Here is a 26,867-nt window from a genome sequence, read left to right as displayed (position 1 = left end):
CCTGTGTGCGATTTTAAAGTCTGGCTTCCCAGAGTTGCCCCTGGTTCAAAGCAGCCAACTGTTCATCTAGTGTGGTTGGAGGTGGTCCTGAGGCCTGCAGGGAAGTGAGGCTCGCACCCCGACCCTCCCTTGGGGGCCGTGAGTGCTCCTGAGAGCACACCCTTCCTGTCTCTCAAGTTTGACTGTGATTCCAAGGAGGGCTCTTGGCGGTCTCTTTTCCCTGATTCTCTCTGTTAAACTTTTCATTGCTCTGTCCTTTGCTTGTTGATAAAGAAGCAGGAAATTACAAGCACTCTCTGAACCGCTCTCCACCAAGATCCTCATTGTTTTCAACAACACTCTTGGGCATGGAATTCTCCCGCCATCTCATGCCCTACAGAGCTCTTCTTCTTCGCCATAACCTGTCTCCCTCTGGGCACTGCCCCCTTTGCCCGGACTGACACCTCTGCTCTAGAGTGGGTGCTGGGGGGTGGTGGTGGCGCTGGTCTTCTAGGCTAGCCTCTCCGCGTGGTGCATCTACCCTGTGGTGAGCTGGGGTAGGACAACTGGGCCAGTATTCTTGGCCCACCACACTTGGGGCTGAGCTTCTGCAACAGGGGCCTGAGGACAAGGGATGCTAGTGGGCAGCCCTCCTAGAGTGAAATGGGCCCTGGACTGGGAGTTGAGGGGAGGGGGTTGTCTTCTTGACTGCACTCCCTGGAGTAAAGCCTCAGAGGAGTAGTGGCTGGTGGGGGGTGGGGTGGGTGGGTCAGGGCTCAAGGGCCACAGACTCACTGTTCTTACTGAGATTTATCAGATTTTCTTGATTCCACTGAAGGAATGTTTCCCCATTTGCTGTATGCCTTTAGGACAATTTCCAGAGGCTTCACATGATTGTTTTTTATAGCTTTCTCCAGTTAAAATGTTTGCGAAGGGGAGAATCCACTGTGTAAATAAAGATCCTCTGGATAGTTAGCATGTGCTGTGTAAGAAAATATAATGGCTCTTTAGCCATTATTTACAAGTTTTGAGAGTATTTGGAAACTCTTTGAGTTTGTAGACTTACGTGTGAGTTGTTCTTTTTTCCTTAAAAGACATCTTGATTTGCTTGAACACAAGAAATGAGCCAAATACAAAATTACTGGGTCAGACACAGAAGCGCTTGATGTAGCGAGGTCTAGAGGGCTGCAGAGCCGCAAAATCAGTGTCACAAGATTCTGAGTAACAGTGGCACATATGGGGTTGCCAATGTACCCCAAAGAGTGCCCTGGCCTTGGGGGTGTCTATTCATGTGCTAAACACAGCAGGACTGCTGCGGGCCCAGGCCTGTGCAGGTGCCCTCTGAACCTCCCTAGGGAAAGGCCTGGCACAGGTAAACACACAATCACAGGCTGTGGGATTATAGGAGGGAAATAACAGAGAGCCTGTGAGAAAGCACTGCGGTGGAATGGCCTGGCCAGGTGGTCAGGGAAGGCTCCCTACGAGAGGTGGTCTGTAAGCTGTGTCCTGAAGAACGAGAAGCCCATCCTGCACAGGGGTGAAAGAAGCACACTTAGAGCAGAGAGCACAGCACACACAGAACCTGGGATGGCAACGAGTTTTTCCATGTTTGAGAAGTTGAAAAAAGGCTGGAAAATAATACAAAAGAAAGAAAAAGAAGATAGAGGGAAAGTGGTAATAAGGGGAAAGACTATTTCCTATGTGGGTATTTCCATGCATTGCTCTTGATTTAAAATCAAAGTTATGTTTATGAAAAATTTAAAACTTGAGGCACCTGTAAAGGGGCGGGGATGGGGAACGGGGAGGAGGCAGGGGCATCTCCCTGGAGGGGCGCCTCTGGCGTGGGCAAAGGCCTGTGCCGGGGCCGCCCTGCGTGTGGGTGGAGGGGCTGCCCGGGCCCAGTACAGCCAGCGCGCCCGCCTCCTGCTGCAGGGCAGTCACGGGGGGGCGCTAACAGGTGTTAGATCAGATGCCCCGTTTCAGAGAGACGACCGCTGGCACAGGGGGGAGGCTGGCTTGAACAGAGGACTTTCAGAGTGTCCTCAGTCCCAGTGTGAGCTCACTGCCCTAACGATGGACACAGTGGGCCTGCGAAGTGCTGCTCACAGGCTGAGTTCCACTGGCTGATGTGTTTCCTTTAGTTTATAAAGTGTTAAATTTTTTAAAAAAATTAGTAGCAAATATTAAAAATTAAGGGATTTTATATAAAATCCGTTTCCTGTTTTCCTGCGAAGCCTGTGGCTCTGGCAGCACTGGGCGGGCCGACACGCATCGTCAGGCACCAGCCCGTCAGGCCATCCTGCGGGCCCCGCGCCGACCCCCAGCCGTCACACGCGTGTGTCCCGCTGGCCTCGGTCAGCAGGTGAGCCTGCGCGAGGGCAACGTTTCAGGGCAGAGACTGAAGCACACGGTCTTGGGGGATGGACGAGGGACCAGAAGAGTCCACCCTGGCCTAAGATCTCTAAAGAGTGAGTGGAGTGGAGAATGAAGCGCAGCCTCGGGTATGGGCAGCCCAGACGTGGGTCTCATTTCAGAGCAGAGGAGCCAGGGAATCCAAAGACCACTCAAGCGACTTGAGCCGGGAGGTCAAGGACGGAGCCGACCAACGCCGGACCCGGTGGAGGACAGGGCTGGCCGCAGGGCACGGAAGGCTGGGCCCGGCCCCGCTCCCCCACCAGCCGGCTCCTGGCGGACAGTCCTCCGGCGACACCGGGGCCGTCTGCGGACGCCACGCCCGTTACCTCGTCTGAGTCAGGCGAGATGGTCCCAGTGCCACACGGGAGGCGCTCGGGCCCCGCCCTGAGGCAGCAGTGTGGCCGAGCCCGGCAGGACACCCAGCGGACACGAGCACTGTTCCTAAGGATCCCTGAAATACTGGCTGAGCTGCAGCCTAGCCACATGGAGACGAGGAGACCCGACATTTCAAGATCATGTCAGGGGTCGGCGCTCACGAGATGGGGTCTCGGTGCTGGGAAACAGGCCGGGTGCGTCCATTCGCTCTCCGGCCAGGATGCCAAGGACACCCAGCGACACCACACCCCGGGCTGCTGGTGACGGGCAGCCTCGGGCTCTGGCTGCAGGTGACTTTCCACACACGCTGAACGCTGGTGCCGGGAATCCCACGCCTCGCCTGAGAGGGACACGCTGTCTTCAGAAGCGGTCAGCTTAGGTAAATGCTAGACCAGCACGGAGAGGACGTCTCCAGGGAGGAAGCGGGATGTTCGGGGTTCAGAGTAAGAGCCTCAGAACCACTTCGCTCCATGAGATAGAGTTTGCCGCTCAAACCTCTCGCGGTTAACAGTCTGGCAGGCGAACACCACTTATTTCAGATCAAAGTTCCACCCACGCTTAAAACACTGGCCGTCACCAAATAAAGCCCCTCACACCCACTTCCATGGTTTTCGGCACATGGTGCTGGGCGGCAGCGGCCTGGGAGGGGCTGCCTGGGCTCTGTGGCTGGGGGACGTGGCCAGCTGCTGGGAGCTTCGGCTCTGGAACCCTAAATCCAGGCAACATTATCTGCTCGGCACCTAGCGAAGAGCCTGCACCTAATCTGCACTCAGCCTCGTGGTTTCCATCACCCACCAGGCAAATCCACTCTGTTACAGACACACTTAACCGACAAGAAGGTGGTTTTCTCCCGTCACGTCACTTGTCAGCTCTCCCGAGCCCGGAGGAGGTGTGTGCACCTTTGTAAGAGGGCTGATCTCCTGCGTGAAGGGGCTCAGAGGAACGTGCTCGAAGCAGCAGAGGGCCCACCGTCACCGACGTGACGTTGTCGCTCCTGACACCAGCTTGTGATCCGCCTCGTGGTGCCGTCCTCACCAGCCAGCTCCCCAGTTTCATGGTAAGTGAAGCTCCTCTCTGGGTAAAGCAATGGAGAATCACCAACACCTCGCGTGGCCCCAGAGCCCTCGGCTGCAGCGCCTCGACTCCGTGCATTTCTGAGCCACGAGGGCGAGGCTGGAAGAACTGACTAAACTGATGCCAAGTGAAACCACACTCCACAGCACATGCCCAGCAGCATACAACAATACAGATAAGAGGTGCACGGTTCCATCCGGCCACATCACGATGGAAGGATAAAGTCCACCGTGCAGTTAATGTTTGTCTTTAAGAATATGCTTCCTTCCTGCTCTTACCAGCTGAACGCCCCATCAGGCTAGTGAAAGAACATCTTAAAAATTCTAAAAATGCATGTATTGTTAGGCTGTGAAAGCACCAGAACAAAGCATAAAAAATAAGGAAAACAAAACTGTTGATTCACAGAGGGGGTTTTAGTGAGACGATAATCCCTCTTTGAAGCTTTAAATGCCCCTCCCCAACTTTTCAAAAATATTTACTTTCCCTCCTTTCATTCATTGGCTCAATATCATAGATACATAAGTTAAGAAAAGCAAGAGAGAAGCAGCGAACATGTGTATGTGTGTGCGTGTGTGTCTGTGAACGCTTGTGTTCCAAGAGAGAAGCAGACGAAGTGACGTGTGGGATGTTTACACGAGTCATGGAAGCAGTTCTGAGCAGTCCACCAAGAATTCCCGGAATCGGAGTCAGGCCTGGCTGTTTTATTCTAGGTCAGTGTCAACTGAAGCAGCCTCTGAAGATCAACAAGGATCTTTCTCTCCATGTTATAGGCCCTTACTAAGCCCTAATCTAAGGAAGAAACAGAAGAAATTAGAGGATGAAGTGAGAAAAAGCAGCAGGAGAGAGAGAAAGGGGAAGAGAGGCTGGGAGGGGAGTCTGGACCTGACCCCGAAGGGGAGGAGACGAAGAAGAGCAGGGAGCGTGGAGGGGGCAGGGCCTTTCCCAGCTCCAAGCCGCGTGCAGACGGGAAACCAGATACAGCAGGACACTGTGTCCTCCTGAAAAACAAGCAGACCGCGCTCCTAAAGTAAACAGCTAATCCTGCTGTTTATCTTTTTAACATGAGATGTTAGCAGGATGATCTCTACTGCACAGAAATGTGGTTTTTATTCATTTAAAAAATCGTATTTTCTCTTTGCTAAAATACAAGTGTGACACGGAAACTTTCTAATACCAGTGAACAAGAAGGAATAACAGTCGTTCTTTGCTAAAACGAACTTAACTAAAGGATGGCAAGAAGCCTGAGAAAGGCCTTTTCCACACTTACACTTCCTCTTTATTTTTGGAAAATACTGCATTGCTGAAATTAACCAAACAACAAACCCTGCTGCAAGCGTGGTCTTTTAAGGAGGACACAAATAATAATGTGGACATAACTGGTGCGTCCTGCACTCGGACTGTGGTTACCACTCCTGGAGATAAGACTTGACTGGGCCGAGACAAGTCAGAAGAGGACATTTTATACATTCTTACAAGTTTGCCTCCAGAACAAGTTTTCAAAGATACATAGCTACTCTTACACATTTTTGTTAATTGAAATTTCGACGGAGGGAAGTGTAGATTCACATACGGGTGTGAGACCCTCACACACTCTGCCCCTTTCCCCCAGTGGCACACTGTGCCCTGACCGACACAGTAAGACATCACACCAGACACCTCACAGTTGCAAGGCACCACCTGGTTCAGGTCTCACCCACCCCACTGGTGCTTGTATGTGTGTGTGTGGTGCTATGAAGTTTTATCACCTGTGGAGGATCCTGTATCCACCACCACAAGGACCCCTCAAGGCTGCCTTCTATCACGCACCTCCCTCTGTCTCCCTACCCTCCATCCCCAGCATCTAGAAGCCACTAACCTGTCTTCCATTTCTAAATTTGGCCACTTTTGAAATGTTATAAAAATGGAATCATCTAGTATATGCTCTTTGGGTTTGAATTTTTTCCCTCAGCATAGTTCCCTGGTAATAATCAAGCTACTATGCCTTTTATTTTTATAACAGCTTAATTGAGACCTAATTTACATACCATAAAATTCATCCAAATAAAAATACTGTGGCAAAATACACATAAAATTTCCAATTTCACCATTTTAAAGTGTATAATTCGGTGGCATTAAGTACACGCACATGTTCTGCAACCACCAGCACTATCTAGTCCCAGAATATTTCCCTAAAAGGAAACCCCAACCTCTCGTGCAGCCTCCCTGTTCTCCTCTCCCCCAGGTACCTGGCAACACACCGATCTACTTTCTGTCTCTACGGATTTGCCTGTTCTGAATATTTCACATAAGTGGAATCATGCCTTTTGAGACTGGCTTCTTTTACTCAGCATAACATTTTCAAGTTGCATCCAAGTTGTAGCAGGTGCCAGTACTGCATTCCTGCTTGTTGCTGAATAATATTCCATTGTATGGATATGTCACATTTTGTTTATCCATCCACCAGGTGATGAACATTTGGGTTGTTTCCACGTTTTTGCATTTATGAATAATACTGCTATGAATGTCAGTGCAGAAGTTATGTAGATATATGTTTTCAATTTTCTTGGGTTTATACCTAGGAGTAGACTTGCTGGATCATGTGGTAATGCTATGTTTAGCTTTTCGAGGAACTGCCAGGCTGTTTTCCAAAGTGTCTGTACCATTTTGCCAGCCAGTATGAGGGGCTCCAATTTCTCCAAATCCTTGTCGACACTTATTATTGTCTGTCTTTTTTATTACAGCCATCCTAGTGGTGTGAAGTGATAGCCACTGTGGTTTTGATTTGCATTTCCCAGATGGCTAATGATGTTGATTACCAAGTGATTCGTGGCCATCTTCTTTGGAGAAGTGTCTATTCAAATCCTCTATTTTTTAAGAAAATTTTTTTTTAAATTAATTAATTAATTTATTTATGGCTGTGTTAGGTCTTCATTTCTGTGCGAGGGCTTTCTCTAGTTGTGGCAAGCGGGGGCCACTCTTCATCACGGTGCACGGGCCTCTCACTATCGCGGCCTCTCTTGTTGCGGAGCACAGGCTCCAGACGCGCAGGCTCAGCGATTGCGGCTCACGGGCCCAGCTGCTCCGTGGCATGTGGGATCTTCCCAGACCAGGGCTCGAACCCGTGTCCCCTGCATTGGCAGGCAGACTCTCAACCACTGCGCCACCAGGGAAGCCCAAATCCTCTATTTTTTTATTTGGGTTATCTTTTTATATTGAGTTGTATTAGTTTTTATATATTCTGGATACAAGTCCCCTATCAGATATGTGATTTGCAAAAAGTTTCTCCTGTTCTCTGGCTCGTCTATTACTTTCTTGACAATGTCCTTTGAAGCACAGAAGCTTTTATTTTGATGAAGTCCCATTTATGGATTTTTCTTTTGTTATATGTGCTTTTGGTGCCATAGGTAAGAAACAATTACCTAATATATATGTTTAAGAAGATATTCCTATGTTTTCTTTTGAGTTTTATAGTTTTAGTTCTTAGGTTTAGGCCTATGATCTATTTTGAATTAATTCTCGTGGATGGTGTGAGGCAGCGGTCAACTTAACTCTTTTGAATGTGAATATCCAGTTGTCTCAGTGCTATCTGTTGGAATTACTATTCTTTCCCAGTTGAAATGTCTGTCTCCCTTGTCAAAAATCAGCTGACCATAAATATAAGGTATTATAAATTTTAAAAGAACATATACATCATGCCAGTGATATCTAAAAAAATAATGAAGTATATGAGTGTAGGTCTTAAAAAGAAAGGAAGAGTCTGAACTCACCAAAGGAGAGGATTTAATCAGAGTTTTGGTCTGTCATTAGCAAAGAGTTGTGTAAATGCATCTATTCTTCCCAGGATATACAGACTAAAGTTGCTGCTATATTTATTTAGGTCCAATGAATACTGAGCAAGGGTAACTGGCCAGAATCTCCTCTAATCTAGTTCTATTACTTTACCATCAGTCCTGCAGAGGACTCCTAAAGCTCTGTGTCTTCTGGTCCAAACCCGTGGCTCTTCCTGCGTGTTCCCTCTTTGTGTAACAGGGCCCCACCATTCTCCCGGTCACTCTCTTCCAAAACTTGAGAGTGATCTTTATTTCCTTTTTTCACATCCAGTTGCTGCAGCCAATCCATCTGCTCCATATTTATCTTTTTAACATCATCCGTCCTTCTCATTCCTGTTTTGCTGTCTTGTTCTGCTTATTACATGGATTAGACAGGTGTTTCCCAACTGATCGCTTAACCTCATTCTTCCCTCTAGCCACTCCTGCAGGTTGCTGCTAAAGTGATCTTTCTTAAGGGACAGAGTTGGTCATGTCACTCAACTAGTCACGGGCCTTCCAGGCACCCCAGTGACTCCTGCGTGTCTCCGGATGCACGCATGTGTGAGTCCAAGACCAAGCTCCTGCAGCCTCAGCCCCACCTGAGACCTGGCTCCCATTACTTCCTCTAAACGAATCTGACGTTCCCCACCACCCCACTTGTCTAAGGACGCTCATTTTTCAAAGTCAAACTCAAATTCCATTTCTTTCACGATTTTTCTCATTCCATAGTGTAAACAATTCTTCCTTTTTCTTTGTATGCAAAATGGTTTATGTTTTGCCTTTATTTTAGTTTCTATCACATTCTACTCTATCTTATAAAAACTTGAGTAGATCTTTTCTCTCTCCTTTTTGACTGGAAGTTTCTTGAGGATGGGATCATACTTTTTATTCCCTGTGTACCCATAGCAGCCCTATAGCTGTGCATTATAGATGATCAATATGTGCTTGGTGCACCACGTTGAACTGACTGACAGGCATTTATTCAGGCTTCGTAGGAACAAAAGGTATAAGAAGTAGTTCCTACTGTTATGGACAAGAATCAGTATTAAAATGCTTTATACAGGTAATTTACAAGGTGAGATCTTTACGTTGCTACAAAGGATAGGAGTTTCAGTGTCCTGGTCAAGTTCTAAATTAGAACAAGATAAACGAAGGGAAAAAGGGATCTTAGCTAAGAAAGTTTTTACTCAAAATGTGCCAAATCAACTGAGCAGCCCTGGGGAGACTGTGGTCTTGTTTTCTCTCATTTATCCCCTAATCACTCTCAAACGAGGGTCACTTGGCGTTCCCACTTTTCCACGGCCATCCACCACTGCACGTGCACAGCCCAGGGTCTGTGACGGAGCGCACAGTAAGGAAGAAGGCGCCCAGGTGGGGCACGTCGTTTGGGAGTGCCGAGGTACGTCACACATCCTATGGCTTTCCCTGGATCGCCACATGGCATGTTGACCAACCAAGAGTGATCACAGCCTTTCTCAACCAGGGCCCTCTGTGGGGGATGAAGCGCTGGCACTCTAAGGCTGCACCGTATGCAACAGATCCGACCCTCCTGTGCATCTAGGTGGCACTAGTTACGTGCAGACTTGGGAGGAAACAGAAGAGTCTGGAATATCCTCAGGGTTCTGTGGTTCCAGTGAGGGAGCCAGCTGAGAGTCAATCAACCTGCATCGGGCCTCATGACGCAGCAGGAACAGCATTACTCATTCTTAGATGATGGGCTTCTGAGTCAGGGTTTCACACTAGAAGCTGACTAACTGGCCTAGAAACCAGTCCCGTCTAATGCAGCAGCTTGTAAATCATCTGTGTTTGTGAAGCAGAGGTACATGGTCTACCTGCTCTGACCTTACCAAATAAAACACAAACTACCTCGGCGAAAGGCATCCATGAAAGGCTTTCTTCTTTTTCAAAGATCAATGTTGATTTTGTTAAGTTCTCAGTCCTAAGAACACAACATCCATGACTGAGCAACAGTAAATTGTTTTAGGATATTTGATAATGACATAATTTCAATTTCACAGACTAAACCACATTCAGTTTACCGTACTCGAGAGAGCAGACAAGGGATCACTTTCAGAAGACAACTTCATTTCAGAGAGAAGGAAGGTCCTCAGGTATGAATCTACCTCGTGGCAGGACTGTGTGCCGCACCTGAGTCTCCTCCCAGCCTCAGCGTCCCCCCTGGCGGGGCGCGCCAGGGCACCCACGGCCCAGTCCCACCCTCAGGAGCGTCCCTCCTACGACTGTGCCGTCTCCACACACCAGCTCTCGCGCGTGGGCTAGCAGACGAGCGCCCTGAAAGCGCCGCGTGGTCCCCTCCCAGCTGGTGCTCCGCAGCCCACTTTCCTGTCGTCTTCCAGAAAGTACAGGCCTCACAATCTCAAATTTGCTAAAAGTTCTAAATACAGTACAAAGCATTTTTTCTCCCTGAATCATCAGTGTCTTAGTGAAGTTCTAAATTAGAACAAGATAAATGAAGGGAAGGAGGGATCTTAGCCAAGAAAGTTTTTACTCAAAATGTGCCAAATCAATTCAGCAGCCCTGGGCAGACTGTTGTCTTGTTTCTCTCACTTATCCCCCAACTCACTCTCAAATGAGGGTCAATCCTACAAACAAGGACTTTCTCCTACATAAATAACCTATTTATGTAGGTTATTTGTGTATGTGATAAATAAATAGGTTATTTACGTATGTAATTCTCCTACATAAATAACCACTACACGGCCACAAAGGGGAGGAAATGAACACTGTCTACCCTCCTCCTAGCTCTCAGACCCGTTTGTGCTTCACTCGTTTGTGTCCATTGCGCCCTTTGCAGCAGAAGACAACTCAGAACTGCGTGCTGCATTTAGCTGCCATCCTCTCTAATCCTCTGCGATCCAGAAGGCTCCTTGGCTTCCTTGACTTTCATGACCTTGACATTCTCCAAGGACACAGGCCAGTAATTCTGCGGTATACAAACTCTCACTTGGGGTTTCTCTGATGTTTTCTCATAATGAGATCCAGCTCATGTATTACTGGTAAGGATAACGGAGAAGTGGTGCTGTGTTCGTCTAAGCAGTTGGCATGCTATTTCAGTAGGTCCCATTAGTGACGATGTTCCGTTTTATTACTTAACTGAGGCAATGCCTGTCAGGCTTCTCAACCGCAAGTTACTTTTTCCTTTTGAAATTAAAAAAACATTGTGTGGGAGATACTTTCAAACCATGTAAATATCCTATTCCTTGTCAAATTTTCAATTCATTCATCTTTTAAATGACTCACAAATTCTCATACAATGGGTTCTAATCCATAACTATCATTTCGATGCTCAAATTGTCCCAGATTTGGCTGGTGGTGGCCTTTTTTCAAGCTGGCTCCTGTGTCTTTTGCTACGTCCCCATCACTGTTTGAGAACGTTCCTTCTTTCTGACATAACAAAATGCTCAAGGTGCATCTTATATTTTCTCCCATCCCAACCTGGAATCAGCCATTTCACCAAGGAGCCCTGGTTTCTTTCAGATATTTAAAAGCTAATATCTGGGTGCTAAACGTGCTCATTACTACTGGAGTGTCACTGTCCCAGGACCTCGCAGAAGACAGAGCCGGGGAGGGTACATGCACACCCTCTCACACGTTAGCACGCGTTCACCTGTTTATTCATCCATGTATCCATCATGAAAACTGTGAGTCTACACATCACAGAGTGCATTTTAGCTCTCTCTTTGTACATCTGTAACTCACGGTACCTCAAACTCAACACGTCTACAACAAAACCCACCATTTTCCTTGCTCTCTCCAAGTCTGTTAGCCTCTTCAATTTCCTATCTCCTTTCATGGTACCACCAATTATTTTGTGGCCCAAACCACCAAATCCTTCTAAGATTCCTCCCTTTCCTCCACTCTCCACATCCTATCCTTCACGCAGGCCTGCCCCTTCTACGTCTTGACTGATCAGGACACACCATCTCTTTATCCACAGCTCCCCTTGCTTCTCACATGGCATTTACAGGTACTTCCTCTTCCGACAAAACCTTCCAGAGGCTTTGAGTTGCACATAGAATAGAATCAAAGGTCCTGCCGGGACTTCCCTGGTGGTCCAGGGGGTAAGACTCCATACTCCCAGTGCAGGGGGCCCGGGCCCAATCCCTGAGGAACTAGATTCCACATGCATGCCATAGCTAAGAGTCCACATGCTGCAAGTGAGAGTCGGCACGCCGCAACTAAACATGCCGCTACGAAGATCCTGTGTGCTGCAACTAAGACCCAGCGCAGCCAAACTAAATATTAAAAAAAAAATAAAAAATAAAAACAACCTTATATATATTAAAAAAACATTTAAAAAAAGAAAAAAAGAATCAAAGGCCCTGCCATAGCTCTCCAGACCTTCTTGTGACCAGACCCTCGCCGGATCCGCCCGCCCAGACCTTCGTGCACTGGCCTCCCCCGTCTGGCAAACACACAGCCTCATCTGCCTCACAGCCTTGCATGCGCACCCCTCTGCCTGGGACACTCTCCCCAAACACCTCATGGCTTGTTCTCTCACCTCCTTTGGGATTTTCACTCAAATATTATCTTCTCGGCGAGGCTCTCCTCAATTCTTATGTAAAAGTAGCAACCGCTCGATCTTCACTATCCCTTTCCCAGGTTTACTTGAAGTCAGAACCACTATTACTTTCTTATATTGTATCTGTTTGCTGCCAGTCTTCTCCAATCTAACGTAAGTTCCACTGGTGCACAGACTTCCTCTTTTTTGGTCTTACGTATTGCTGTGTCCCTAACACCCAGAACGACATGTGACAGAGGAGGCACGAAAATACTTGTTGAATGAATGTTTCCACGTGGCCTTCTACGTTATGTTATGCAGCGGCTCGATATTATATCATGGAATGTGTCATAATTAAATAATCTTCCGCATACTGAATATTGAGGTTGCTTCTATTTTTCCATTATTATAGGCATTGCTACTATGAAGAATAATGTGTGCATTTGTGATTGTTTTGTGTTTCTCATGAATTAAATTTCTAAGAATTATTGGGTCAAAGAATATATCTCCATTGCTATATGTTGTGTACTGCTTTCCAAAACAGTTGTAATGTTTAGAAATTCCAGGAGCAATAACTGTGTATAAAAAGTCCTATTATTTTCCTAATATATAATTAAAAATTTAAAAGTATACAGAGCTATGTGACAGTTTTCCTCCCCATTCTTGTCCTCCGTCCCCCTAGTTCACAGATAATGAACTGTTGTTTTTTACGTGTCCTTTCAGAGTTTCCCTCTCTCTCTCTCTCTCTCTCTCTATATCTATATCTCCAAGGAACACAGTACATTTTAAACACCGCCCTGCTCCTTACTCTTTGTATTTAACCAAAATGTCATAGATGTGTATCAGACCCCAGTGCTTCCTCATTCTTTTTTTTTATAGCAGCACAGATAGACAGCTATGCAGTAAGTATCCCACTGTATGTGATTTAATTGTAACCCTCTAGTGCTGACCATTTAGGCTATTTCCACATTTGCTATCATAAACAACAGGGCAAAGAATAACCCTGTACTCCATACGTGTGCAGGTGTACCTGTAGGATATATTCCAAGGAGAGGAAGTGCTGGGTTAAAGACATAACATGCTTAAAACCCACGCTTTCGCTCAGGCACACCACGTGCACTCACACACACACGCTCCCCACGGCCTCTCCACCCCGTGCAGCGACAACTGATTCTCCCTCCACCATTCAGAGCAAAGGCACGCTCCCCTCAGCCTCACCAAACAGACGTCACTCAAATTTTGGATTTCTGCAAATTTGATAAAAGTGTTGATCTGCATTTCTTTAATCATGAGACACAACATATTTTCATCTGCTTCTTGTTTTCTATGAACTGTGTGTTCATATCCTTTTGCTTCTTGGGTTGGAGGCTTTTTCTCTATTAACTTCTGTGCACACTTTGTTTATCAGAGAGACTGACGCTCTGTATTACAGATTACGAAGGCATGTTCCCAGTTTGCCATTTAACTTTTGACTTTACCATGCAGGTTCAATAGGATTTATTACTATTTTCTTTTGGGACCTTTGGATGTTAAGTCACAGTTAGAAAACTTCCACTTGAAGATAATTTTCCTGTGATTTCTTTTGAACTATTACAGTTTTAATTTTTATGTTTAAAATCTTTGCTCCATTTGTAATTTATCCTAGTGCGGGTTGAAAGAAACCGGCCCAGTTTTTTTCCCCAGATGACTTATCTATTGTCCTTACGCCATTTACTGCGTGGTTCACCTCTCCCCACTGCTTTGAGATATGTATATTATTTATGAAATTCCCATATATATTTGGGATTTTCTCTTCTGTTTCATTGGTCTATCTGTTACATTAAAGGGGAAAACCCCTATAATTTTTTTTTTTTTTTTTTTTTTTTTGCTGCACCGCGCATCAGGCGGGATCTTAGTTCCCCAACCAGGGATCGAACCCGCGCCCCCTGCAGTGGAAGCACAGAGCCTTAACTGCTGGACTGCCAGGGAAGTCCCCGAAAACCCCTTTACCTTCAGAAAGCGGCTTTCGTTAATATCTGCTTCTAACAGCTAGATGTTACCTATCATATGGTGTTTTTGTGAAGAATAAAGGAGACAGCTCCCTTCTGGGCACAGGGACTGGCTCTCATGTCCTCACCTCTCCTCCACTGCGAGCTCATATCCAGTTGGGTTTGTCCAGGCCAAGTGTTTCACGGGCACCTTGATCTCAAGGACACACTGGAACTCACGACTTCCACCCAGAGCCACCCAGCGCCGGGTCACCCGCCTCAGTAACCGAGCTGCCGTCAAACCAGCAGCCCCACCATCGTCCCTGACTCCCCTCCCGTCCGTCATCGCACATCCAGCCGTCCGGCACCTTTAAAACAGATCCTGAATCTCTCTACTTTTCACCACTTCCTCACCAGCACACTTGCCCAGACCACACCCTCCCCTGTCTGGATTCCTGACATGGCCTTGTAACCCTCCTCGGGTTCCTGCTCTGCCACATCCCCTGTGACCGGGGGCAGCCAAAGCGCTCTCCTCTAAGCACAGATCAGGCCCACCCACCCCATGCCCGAACCCGGAAGCCCCCTGCCTCCTCAGGGCGGCTCCACCGTCAGGGCCCTGGGGCCGCAGAGCCCAGCCATGCCAGGCCAGCTCCCTTTCTGCTTCCTGGGGCACAGGAAGCTTTTCAGGCCGGCTCCGCCTCTTCATTCAGGCCCCTCCTCCAAGGGCTCTCGCCTAGGCCTCCCATGTCCTAGTCACTCCAGGTAACCTTGACGCCCCACCCAGGTTCCTCCGTACACAGCACGGTGTCACTTCCCACAAGGACAGCAAACAACTGTGAGCCCTTAACTCCAAAGAGGAGGGAAGCGACCTCGGCCTCCGCGCAGATCCACGCTGTGCTTGGCTGTGCTCTCACCCTCTTGCCAGCAGGTGGCCAGGGAGGCCAGCAGTGGAGGCTGTAATCCCCAGGGTCCTGGCTCCCTGGTGACCCCATGGCACTGGCTTGGCCATGACTCAGCGTTGGTGTTATCAGGAGTCACTGCCAAGGACCAGCCAGGACAGACTGAGGGTGGAGCCCACAGGTTCCAGAAATGTGAACTCCAGGGACACTGTGCTCCGAGTTTAAACAATGTGATTAACAAGCGTCTGCATGTCACTATCATGAAGGACCCCCCCAAAACTTATACAGTTGAATAAAACATATCATGGAAAAAACCAACCTTTCATAAACCGAAAGGATGTGTTAGGTATTGCTCCACCAGGCCATGACAGCATAGAGCTGAACGACTATCCCGTTTGGGGTAGGAAGGAAAGTCTTTCCATTTCAAATAACACGCTTCATTATTAATGTTTTTGAATACACAGTTCAAAGATTTTTCATGGCAAATGCTTTTTTTGTATATAATATACTAAATACATTTCAACTATGGAGTTGCAGCTTTCTCTAAAACAGAAGATCACACTTACAGAAACATGGAGAACGCTACATAAAGCAGAACAGAAAATAAAGGGTATTGTATCTATTAATCATCTGCATATTAGTATTTTCCATCACAAGTAAGTAGATATGGGCTGAATGTGACTTAATAATGCACTCTGTTTAGGAGAAGTGCCCCACGGGTTGTGTACACAGTATCCACGTTTTAAGGCCTTTATAGACCTTGACAGCTATCTCTCTGTTAGATGCAGGCTGAGAAGACCAACACCGTGGCAGTTATTTTCACTGCAGGAGAACAAAGTAGAACAAATGAGAGTGTTCTAGATTCGACATGCCAGATTCCTCATGTATGAATAAGATACATTCCAAGACCTTTATAATTTCCCAAATTACAAAGCCTGGGAATATTTGTACATCTTGCCTTCCACCAAATTACATTTTTTTTTAGAGTTTTCCATGAACAGACTCCCATATTCACACCTGCTTTTTCAACCTTCACTGAATTTCCTCTCTTATTAATAACCGTTTTTAAAATGAGAAAAGCATTAACATTTAACATTAACCTCCTGCCCTGCAGGAGGTGCTGAGAGCGGTGGGGCAGGGGGCTGGCTCAGGGCACAGGGCCCTCCCCACGGTCACCGCTCACCACACCCGGGCAGGCCTGGGGGCCTCCTCAGCCAGGGCCACGGAAGCTGATCCGTGCGCGCACACGCCACGTAGGCCACAACGCCACGCTGAGCCCGACGCTGCCACGCAGACCTGCCACTGCTCTTACGCCCCAAAGGCTGTGGTCATGTCGGATTTGATCTCCCCAGAGTACAGGCAGGTGTCCCATTTCGGGTCACCACTGAGCTAGACGCCGTTTAGGGAATTCATTCTTCTCACCCAGGTCCTGCACGTGCTGGGCTGGCAGAGGCTGAGACAGCCCCAGGGCTGGGAGTCCCCACTTCCGCGGTCCCTCCCCTGCAGGGTTAGTTTCTATCCCCCAGAAGCTAAACACTGACTAGCAGCTCTCAGCCGCATGTGGCACCCACTGTGTCTGCTTTAGTGCCGCCACATTTCAGTCTAGAGTTTCAAGAGCTATGAAACCTTAACACTATTACTCTGGAGCGCTAACTATTTAATAATCCCACTGCCATTGAGCATTAAATCTTTAAAAATGTCTCATCTAGAACAGGCGCACAAGTAAATTTGTTGAATTGAATACTCCTTCAAATATAAAGCAGGAAAGAATCTATGATGGACTTAATGACATCACAGGACTAAAAAAACATTCAGAAATAACACAAGTTTGTGCACCGGAGCAGCAAGTAGCACAGAGAAAAGTGGGAATTGATTAATTTTATTTATTTAATTTCTTAATGTATGAAATATGTCTGCACTAAGATTTGCTTATTTCAAAAATATTCTGAAGTGCACCTCAACTATGCATACCACCATTATCAGCATCTACTAATGAAATTCCCCTTTTACATCAAAGCTCAACAGTTGTAGTCTATAGCATAAAATTTTAGTTTTTTAAAAATTTAATTTATTTAATTTATTAATTTTTTGGCTGCATTGGGTCTTAGTTGCGGCACACAGGATCTTTGTTGCAGCATGCGGGCTCTTCGTTGCAGCGCATGGGCTTCTCTTTAGTTGTGGCACCCAGGCTCCAGAGCACAAGGGCTCAGTAGTTGCGGCACGCGGGCTTAGCTGCCCTGCAGCATGTGGGATCTTAGTTCCCCGACCAGGGATCGAACCCGCGTCCCCTGCATTGGAAGGCGGATTCTTAACCACTGGACCGCCAGGGAAGTCCCAAATTTTTATAGTTTTAATACTTGCTATCAAGTAATGTATCCAGAAATTTGGGGACTCTGAATTCTTTTAAAAAGACAGAACATTAAGTTAAAAGATAAATTTTTTTTTGCCCACCCTGCATTCCACAGCAACGGCATCCTAAAATGAAATTTTAGGACTGTGGGGCTTTGTTGTTCTCCTCTACAGGGAGACCTCGTTTTATTGAGCTTTACTTTATTGTGCTTCACAGATATTGCATTTTTTAAAATAAATTGAAGGTCTGTGGCAACCCAGTGTCAAGCAAATCTGTCAGTGCCATCTTTCCAACAGCATTTGCTCACTTTGTGTCTCTGTGTCACTTTTTGGTAATTCTCGTAATATTTCACACTTTTCATTTACTATTGTATTATTCTATGGTGATCTGTGATCAGTCGTCATTGATGTTACTATCGTAATTGTTTTGGGGTGCCACGCACTGCACCCACGTGAGACGGAAAATTAATCAACAAATGTTGTGTGTTCCGACTCTGCTCCACCAACGGTCATTCCCCCGGTCTCCCTACCTTCCTTATGCCTCTCTTTTCCCTGAGATACAACAATATTGAAACTAGGCCAGTTAATAACCCTACAATGTCCTCTAAGTGTTCAAGTGAAAGGAAGAGTTGCACATCTCTTACTTCAAGTCAAAAGCTGGAAATGATCACACTTAGTGAGGAAGGCATGTCGAAAGCCAAGACAGGCCAAAAGCTAGGCCCCTTGAGCCAAAGAGCCAAGCTGTGAATGCAAAGGAAAAGTTCTTGAAGGAAATTAAAAGTGCTACTTCAGTGAACACACAAATGGTAAGAAAGTGAAACAGACTTGTTGCTGATGTAACTCTCCTCAATTCTGTGAAGGCTGATACAGGTGAGGAAGGTGCAGAAGAAAAGTTTAAAGCTAGCAGAGGTTGGTTCATGAAGCTTAAGGAGAGAAGTCATCTCCATGACATAAAAGTGCAAGGTCAAGCAGTGAGTGCTGATGTAGAAGCTGCACCAGGTCATCCAGATGATCTAGCAAAGATAATTCATGACGGTGGCTACACTAAATAACAGATTTTTAATGCAGATGAAACAGCCTTCTACTAGAAGAAGATGCCATCTAGGACTTTCATAGCTAAAGAGGAGAAATCAATGCCTGGCTTCAAAGCTACAGAGGACAGACTGACTGTCTGGTTAGGGGCTAAAACAGCTGGCAACTTGAAGTTGAGCCAATGCGCATCGACCATTCTGAAAATCCTAGGGCGCTTAAGAATTATGCTAAATCTACTCTGCCTGTGCTCTATAAACAAAAAAAAGTCTGGATGACAGCACATCTGTTTACAACATAGTTTACTGAATATTTTAAGCCCACTGTTGAGACCTACTCCTCAGAGAAAATGGTTCCTCTCAAAATATTAATATTCATTGACAGTGCACCTGGTCACCCAAGAGCTCTGATGAAGATGTTGTACAACGGAATGAATGTTGTTTTCATGCCTGCTAACACAACATCCACTCTGCAGCCCACGGATCAAGGAATAATTTCAACTTTCTAGTCTTATTATTTAAGAAGTTCATTTTGCAAGGCTATAGCTGCTATTGACAGGGATTCCTCTGATGGATCTGGGCAAAGTCACCTGCAAACCTTCTGAAAAGGATTCTCCATTCTAGATGCCATTAAGAATATCTGTGATTCATTCAATGGGAAGAGGTCAAAACATCCACAGTAACAGGAGTCTGGAAGAAGTGGATTCTGACCCTCACGGATGACTTTGAGGGGTTCAAGACTTCAGTGGAGGAAGGACTGCAGATGTGGTGAAAACAGCAAGAGAAGGAGAACCAGAAGTGGAGGCTGAAGATGGGACTGACGTGCTGCCATCTCAGGATAAAACTCTTAACAGGTGAGGAGCTGCTGCTTATGGATGCGCAAGGAAAGTGGTTTCTGGAGATGGAATCTCCTCCTGGTGAAGATGGTTGGAATGGCAACAAAGGATTTAGAATATTACAAAGACTTAGTTGATAAAGCAGCAGCAAGGTTTGAGAGGACTGACCTCCATTTTCAAAGAAGTTCTCCTGTGGCTAAAATGCTATCGAGCAGCACTGCAAGCTCCAGAGAAACAGTTTATGAAAGAAAGAGTCGATCGATGCAGCAAACTTCATTGTTGCCTCATTTCAAGAAACTGCCACACCAACCCCAGCCTTCAGTGAGTAGCCATCAACACTGAAGCGAGACCCCTCCACCAGCAAAAATACACGACTTGCTGAATGAAGGCTCCCATGATGGTTAGCATTTTTTCTGCAATAAAGTATCTTTTAATTAGGGTATGTATACTGTTTATTTTAGATATAATGCTGTTGCACACTTAATAAACAACAGTGTAGTGTAAACGTAACTTTTATACGCACTCGGAGAGCAAAACATTCGTGTGACTTGCTTTACTGTGATATCTGCTTTATTGCGGTGGTCTGGAACTGCACCTCCAGTGTCTTCGAGGTGTGCCTGTATTTCTTTCACACATTTTTACTTCTCTCTTTTCGATTCTTTGTAACTCTTTTGGTAGATGTGAAGGATTCCAATTGCCTTCTTTGGGCTTTCCCAGAATCCAGAGGCTGGAAGAAAGCTCTATGCATCTCGGGTTCCCTGCAGCTAGAGTTCCTCCTGCAACTTAGGACCTGTCAATCAAAGGCAGAAGTGATGCCAAGGCAGAGGGGTCTGATTTTGCCACTTCCGCTGCCAAGCATGACATTAACAAAGATCTCAGGGTCTGGGCAATTGCTCTGAAGGGTCAAAAGGCAGAAAAGAGGCACCACCAGGAGTGGCTGCGGAGCTGGTGGAGAGCTGGAGCACAGACGTGCAGCTGCGGGAGGGGCAGCGGCTCTCACGGTGGCCTGGCTCTTCAGCATTGCTTTGAGAGTCTTTCCTAAAGGCCCAGCACAGAGTCTGTCTCTTCACTTTTCCCAACGCTTCTATAAGCTTTCTGAACCCTGTGGTAAACCTCTTTCTGTCTATGTTAAGCGGAGTAGATGCCTTTGTCACCGAGCCTAACTCCTTCAACTATGCAGATACCAACAGAGAAGTAGATCCTGGGGGAAGGGAGTGGTGTACACTCTTCCCTGGATAAATGAATAACCACCACAAAGGCAAAAACAAAAGCACGAACAAAACAAACCTGTGCTCACTGTCGTAGAATACTGTAAGTTTCTGACAGGTGAGATCAGGACCGTACCCGTTCACGTATCTAGACTAGGAGTCCCTTGACAGCAGAGACCCCGTGATTTTTTTTTGACCTGGGCCTTTTAATATATAATTGTTGGGATGACTTAGGAGAAAATCTACAAGAAAGTGTTACTTACGTGTCAAGAACTATAGAATATCTACAGGGAAACATGTCCTGAGAAAATGAGTGACACACAACAAAGGAAGCGTGTACCCAGATTATTTTTTCTTTCCTTCTATTTATTGCTTAGTACAATTTTCATTAGACAACCACCACTAAATACATCTCAGCTAAGAATCCCAAATTTTCATAAAAACAGTATTTGTGATGCTAAAAAAAAAGGCTCTTACTATTTGGCAACCAGTAGCTAAAATACCTAGTTTTTATCCAGCCAAACAATATTTTAAAAAGTATTTGAGAATGCACATTCTTTTAATACCATAGTCACAGATCATAGAAACCATAGCATCTAGGCGCCAGAGTCTCATAAAACAAACGGTAAACCATTCAGAGGAGCCTTATTGTGCAGAAACACCCTGAAATGGTTCGAGGACGTGGTGACACTGGCACGTAGCTAAGGGGCCCAGCAAAGCAGACCGGGGGGGGGGGGGGGCGGGGGGGGCCGCCGGGATCCGCAGCAGAGACACCCAGGCTCCTCCAGAAACCCTCGTGACAGCAGGAAGTGAGAAACGTGTTGTCCACGGAAAGAGAGGTCGAGGGTGATACTGAAAACTGTCTGAGAGACAGAAATGAGGACAAAAGCTAAAGAAAGCTCTACGTAGAGAACAATTTTGAGAGAAGGACCTTTTCCGTGGGCTACAGACAATCCCTGCCCATGGTCAGAGCTACACATCAAACATTCCAGAACTGAGCACTCCTCTTTCTGAAGCCTCTATCTGGCCATGACTACTGAAGCTGGTCGCAACCCTGTAACGCTTTAAAATGAACTTGTATTTTCTTAATCTTCCTGTGTTTTGTGGTATCTCAAAGCCATTCTCCAACAAAAGGAACTCCGTGGAGATACGGCTGATCCTAGGCCTGGGGCAGGAAGCAAACAAGAGGAGCCTGGAGCATCATGTAGTGTCAGGAAGTAAGAAAATGCTGAAAACAAAGCAAAGCCAAACCGAAAACCCACAATGACAGGAGTACATCAAAGAGACAAGGAGTCAGCGCAACGAGCTTCAGTGGCCAAAGCTGGAACAATCTGAGCAAACAGAATAAGTAAAACAGTATTAGGATTATAATCCAAATATAAGATAAACATTCATGAGTCCATACTGATCTAAATAATTGAGAAAAGAAGTGAGGGAGAAGAGAAATCTGCTCTTCAGAGGAACTCCGAATCGTTACTCCCCTGGCACGGAGGGTGTCAGAACTCGCGCCTTAGGGGGCGGCTGTACAGACTGACTTCCTTCCAAAGACTTCAGGGTGAGCAGGGGAGAGGTGGAACCTCCCAGTGGAGCCCACCTCAGCCGGCAATCAAGGCCAGCAGCAACAGTGACAGGTCATGCGGACAGCAGGCACCCCGACACGGTGTGGTGAAAATGCGCACTTCTTCCCCTGAACCCACAAACCCCAGTCTAATCCTGAGTCATCAGATAAACTCCAGTTCAGGGGATTCTACAAAATACCTGACCAGTGCCCCTCGAAACTGTCAAGGCATCAAAAGCTGGGAAAGTCTGAGAAACTATCACAGCCCAGAGGAGGCTAAAGAGACATGACCACTAAATGTGATGTGGTCCCTGGATGGGGTCCAGGGGTAGAATAAAAACATTAAGGAAAAAATCTAAGGAAATGTGAGTAAAGTAAGAACTTTAGTTAATTAAAAAAAAAAAAAATCACATCTACATACTTTCAAAAAGTAGTATATATCTGTGGCAGACACTATTTCAGTCTATGTAGACAATGATAACTGCCATGTGGGTCCCTGGACCCCTCGCCCTGAAGCTGAAGCCTCCAGTAGCGATTTGGCGATCTGCACTACACTGGGAAGGAATAATAGTTTTCCACTTTATTTAGCTTTACTTTATTTTTTCCGGTTTTACTGAGATACAACTGACATACAGCACTGTGTAAGTTTAAAGCATACAGCGTAATGGGATAATATTTTTCTTGACTAGCATGACTATTTTACTCTTTTGTTACTAGTACATGTTTCTAAATTGCTACAGTTTTAGATTTAACCTCATTTCTCAGTACAGCATTCACGAATTGCTTAGAAAGCTTTCCTGACTCAATTTCCGTGCGCACAGGGAAACAGCTCCCTTTGTGGACGGGCTACCTTGCCCGCGGCCGCACAGAAAGCCAACGAGTGTGTCTGCCCAATCTTCACCCCCTGGGACGTGGGTCTGCATGCAGGCCTCCTACTCCCTCCCAGGGGTCAGAGGCATTTTCGCTCAAATAGCCTCTTCTTAGGGTAATCTGGTTTTTTAATATTTGATGCTTGCTTATAGTTCTTCCACAGCTCTCTTTAACCGATGATAGAGCAAAGTTTGGGGTCCCGCTGTCAAGTAAAGTGTTACCTGATGATAGATATGCTTTCCTGGGGCGAGGTGTTTAATTTTTACAGCCAGAAATAGACGAGATTCACTAGAAACTTGCTAGTTACCCCCACGGATGGTGCAAACTTTCCTCTAGCCACTGAGTGCTCCATTATTTCATTTCTGTTGCTAACAAACCGCAAAGCAGAAACCAGAGGCTGCAATCCTGTCGACAAATAATACCTCGTGAAAGACGAGGCAGCCAACGCTGCAGGACCAGGATCCAGCTGGCAGAGCCGGCACAGGTCCCGGGCGGGTGAGGGCAGGCTCTCCTGCGCCAGGCAGGCAGCATGACGCTCAGAGAGAAACGGTGCCTGCAGTGAACACCTCTGCTGACTTCAGGTCGGTAAGGAGTAGAGGTTTTCCCTTGGAGGGTTACAGAGGCTCAGACCATGAAGAGTTTTCTCTCTCACTTTTGTACGTGGAAAAGTTTCTTTTCTTTGTTTTCTGCATCTAGGATCTAGCTGAGATCATCTCTCACTTAAGTTCACTATGCTTTTTTCAAGCCACGATATTGCTGTGCACTTCGAACGTGCTTAGTGAATATTAGCTGATAGTGGTGGTGAATGCAGTCAGTTAGACAGTTCTATCTCTGTCCCCTCTCCTCTCCCGTCAGCCACACTTGAGCCTGGCCCCGCTTTCTATGTGAGGGATGCAGACCTGAATGAAATAATTTCTTATATTGATGCTTTATAGTCCAGTGGGACCCACAGAAAGATAAACTCAGATTTGTTAAAGTAGTTCACGAGATATGTCCCAACATGGGGAAAGTAAAAGGTATTAAAAATCCAAAACCCTTGGTTTAAAATTCAACACACAAGCACCAATCAAAACGGCTGAATAAAACACAGTGACAGCGCCAAGCACTGGTGACACTGCTCAGAAACTGGGTCCCTCACACATTGCTGGCGGGAAGGCAGATGCCGCAGCCACTCTGGAACGGTGCGGCCGCTTGTCATCAAACCGAGCCTGTAACTGCCCTAACCACCCAGAAACTGCACGCCGGGGCGTTTGCCCCGGAGAAACGAAAACAGGTTCACACAAAAGCCTGCATACACGGACGCTCACAGAAGCTTTATTCATAACAGCCCTGAAGTCCTCCAACAGTGAGACGCGAGGTCAAACTGCGGGGCGTCCAGAGCCAGAGGCACACTCAGCAACAGCGAGGGATGGACACCACTGACTCAGAGACAACTCAGGCGAGCCTCCAGGGAATCACGCTGCGCGAAAAAGGCCAGTTCCCGAAGATTACACACTGCACATCTACACAACACTTACATAATATTCTTGAAAGGAGAAAATGATAGAAAGGGAGAACAGATGGGCGGCTGCCAGGCACTGGGGCGGGGCGGGAGGGAGGTGGGACAGAGGGAAGGGGGTGTGATTATGAGAGGGCAACAGAAGGGATTTTGCGGTGATGGAACTGTGTGGGGCACACACGAACCTACACTGCATTACTTCTTATAACTACATGTGACTCTCCAATGATCTCAGCAAAAATTCTAATTTAAAAAAAAAAAAACAAAACCTACCAGAAATAACACAATGTGAAAAACTCTACTGAACATAATTACAGCATTCACTTCCCAAATACAAATGTGGGCTCTGCTGTACAATAAGGAAAATGACCATTACTTCCGCCATAAGCCCTGACCAACAGGACACGAGAAGCAGTGAGACCTGAAGCCAAGTATCTGTCTCACCAGCACCTTCCTACCCCCGTCGGGGACGGCTGCTTGTTCACCCAGGACAGCACGGGCCTCCCAGCCACATCCTCCTCTAACTCACACAGCCCAGGAAGGTCGGGGAGGCGCAGCCACACGTCGGAGGCAAAACAGGACACACACACTCAAGCCAAGGCCTGTGTTTTCTCTCTTTTGGGTTTGCTCTAAGTGGTAACATTTTAGTCCTAATATACAAATAGTTCTACACAGTGATCTCTGACTAGAAGGGATGCTTCTTCCCTCTCTTCTTCCTTCATCTTTGAAATCTACTTTCCCACATCTTTATACCTGTTTTTGTCTGTTTGTTTTTAAAACATGTCCCTGTCTAGTCTTAAAAAGGAAAAAAAAAAAAAAAAAACCCCATCTTTCAAAATCATCTCATACACACCTGGCAGCATGGCACGGAGGTCCAGCAACAGGTAGTAGCGTTGTCCTTGTTTCCATGGTGCTGTTAGCCCTGTTACTGTCCCTTTCCTAAGAAAAGCACTGCCACCCACACAGCCAGAAGCTGCAAGAGGTGACATGAAATGCTCAGGGACTTTTACTTTCTTTCTTCATCAAAGAGTTTACGCAATTTTATGACTGGATACATGACTGGCTTTTTGTTGAAAAATGTTCTAGACATCAAGAAACAATGTTATCAACGTTAATTTTCCAAACACCAGATTACAGCCACCTGTTTTGACAGCTGACAGTAACTGCTCACATTCAAATAAAAATATTACCTCTGTAGTTTTTCTATCATCAGTGCCAGTGCAGGTCACACCAGAGTATGTGAGAGTAACCATGCTTATGCTACAACCAGTGGTAGCTACAGAATGTGAAATACCTTGGCTGCTACATTTAGAACAGCAAATTGCTCAGAGGCACACAGACTCGGCTTTGAGTTCTAGCTCGGCCTGAGACAAGTCTCCGGCCTCCTGCCCTCTTAGCGGTCTCCTCTGAGCAATGGGAGAACTCACACCCACCTCTCCCAGGTGCTGGCCTTTTCCATCACTGCTGTGCAGAGTGCCGCTGGCAGGTACTGCGTGGATATTTTATGTGCTTAATTAGCCCCTCAAACAAGCAAACAAAAACACAAGCACTTGGCATACTGTAGGTTCTCAACCAAGTTCCCTTTTTTCTCCCTTGTGTACACAGTCAAATTGAAATGTTGCACAGAGGCAGTAAAAATGATTACAGTGTGCTGACATTCTTTGGGCTGAGAACAAAATGTTTCATGATTTCGGCTTAAAAGACGTATTATAAAAAAGACTAGAAGATAACATACAGAATGATTATACAGCGAAGAGAATAATTTTTCTATTAGTGCAAATTTTGAAATTTTCTATAGATGTCACCATGTTGCTTTTATCCGTTAAAATGACACAAACACGTTAATGGACCAGGCTGTCACTCCCACGGTCACTTTATTTCATGCACAAGACGGGCTGTGAGCACAAGCGTGCAGAGTGCAGTGTTGAGCAACCCTGCTTGTGGTGTAGCCCTGCCAAGCCTGGCCCACGCCTGGGTACCATGTGTTATCTCTCAAATTTCAGAGTAGGTAAAAAACTCTGCTGTTTGTTTGACAAAGATGGGATGGTAGTTCAACTTGGCATTTCACTATCAGTAGAATCAATCACAGTACAGGACATCTCACAATTAAATTAAAATGTAAATTTTTCTTTTTTAATGGGATGTAATGAAAAAAGTTGTGAAAAAACATTTCCTAACCCCCCCCCCCCGACATTTTTCTAAAAATAGTCCATTCCAAAGGGTTTAACGCAAAATATGTTCTGTTTGGGTGTTGGGGAGGGGGCTGTGTGTGCAGAATTCTCTCTCACATCTGTGACTCCTGCAAAAATATCTGGCAGTACATTCAGTTCTGTGTCTTAAAACCTCACAAGGCCGATTTAAAAATAATATTATAAATGCTCATGGTCATCATCACTTAATAATCTAAAGCAACAAAACATTTGGCTCTTCAGCTCTCTCAGATCAGCCCGAGGTAACGGCTGAATCCTGGATTCTGGTCTCACTAGAAAGACTTAGCTTGT

The 26,867-nt window shown here is 46.2% G+C and overlaps 1 protein-coding gene across 9 annotated transcripts in view; it reads right to left on the bottom strand.

The window, feature by feature from the left end:
- SPIDR (scaffold protein involved in DNA repair) overlaps nt 1-26,867 on the bottom strand; it is a 377,600-nt gene that overhangs the window by 66,360 nt on the left and 284,373 nt on the right. The window contains exon 1 of one of the 9 annotated variants that reach the window (XM_068525974.1): nt 25,220-25,320. The exons of the other annotated variants lie outside the window; for them this stretch is intronic. Coding sequence (XP_068382075.1) covers nt 25,220-25,275 — 56 coding nt within the window. The 5' untranslated portion in view covers nt 25,276-25,320. Of the gene's footprint in view, nt 1-25,219; nt 25,321-26,867 lie in introns of those variants that run through there. 9 annotated transcript variants of the gene reach the window in all.

Source organism: Eschrichtius robustus, chromosome 17 (genome assembly GCF_028021215.1).
Source record: "Eschrichtius robustus isolate mEscRob2 chromosome 17, mEscRob2.pri, whole genome shotgun sequence".
NCBI classification, from domain to species: domain Eukaryota; kingdom Metazoa; phylum Chordata; class Mammalia; order Artiodactyla; family Eschrichtiidae; genus Eschrichtius; species Eschrichtius robustus.
The sequence above is the reverse complement of the archived record's forward strand: the minus strand, read 5'-3'. Positions and strand labels throughout refer to the sequence as shown.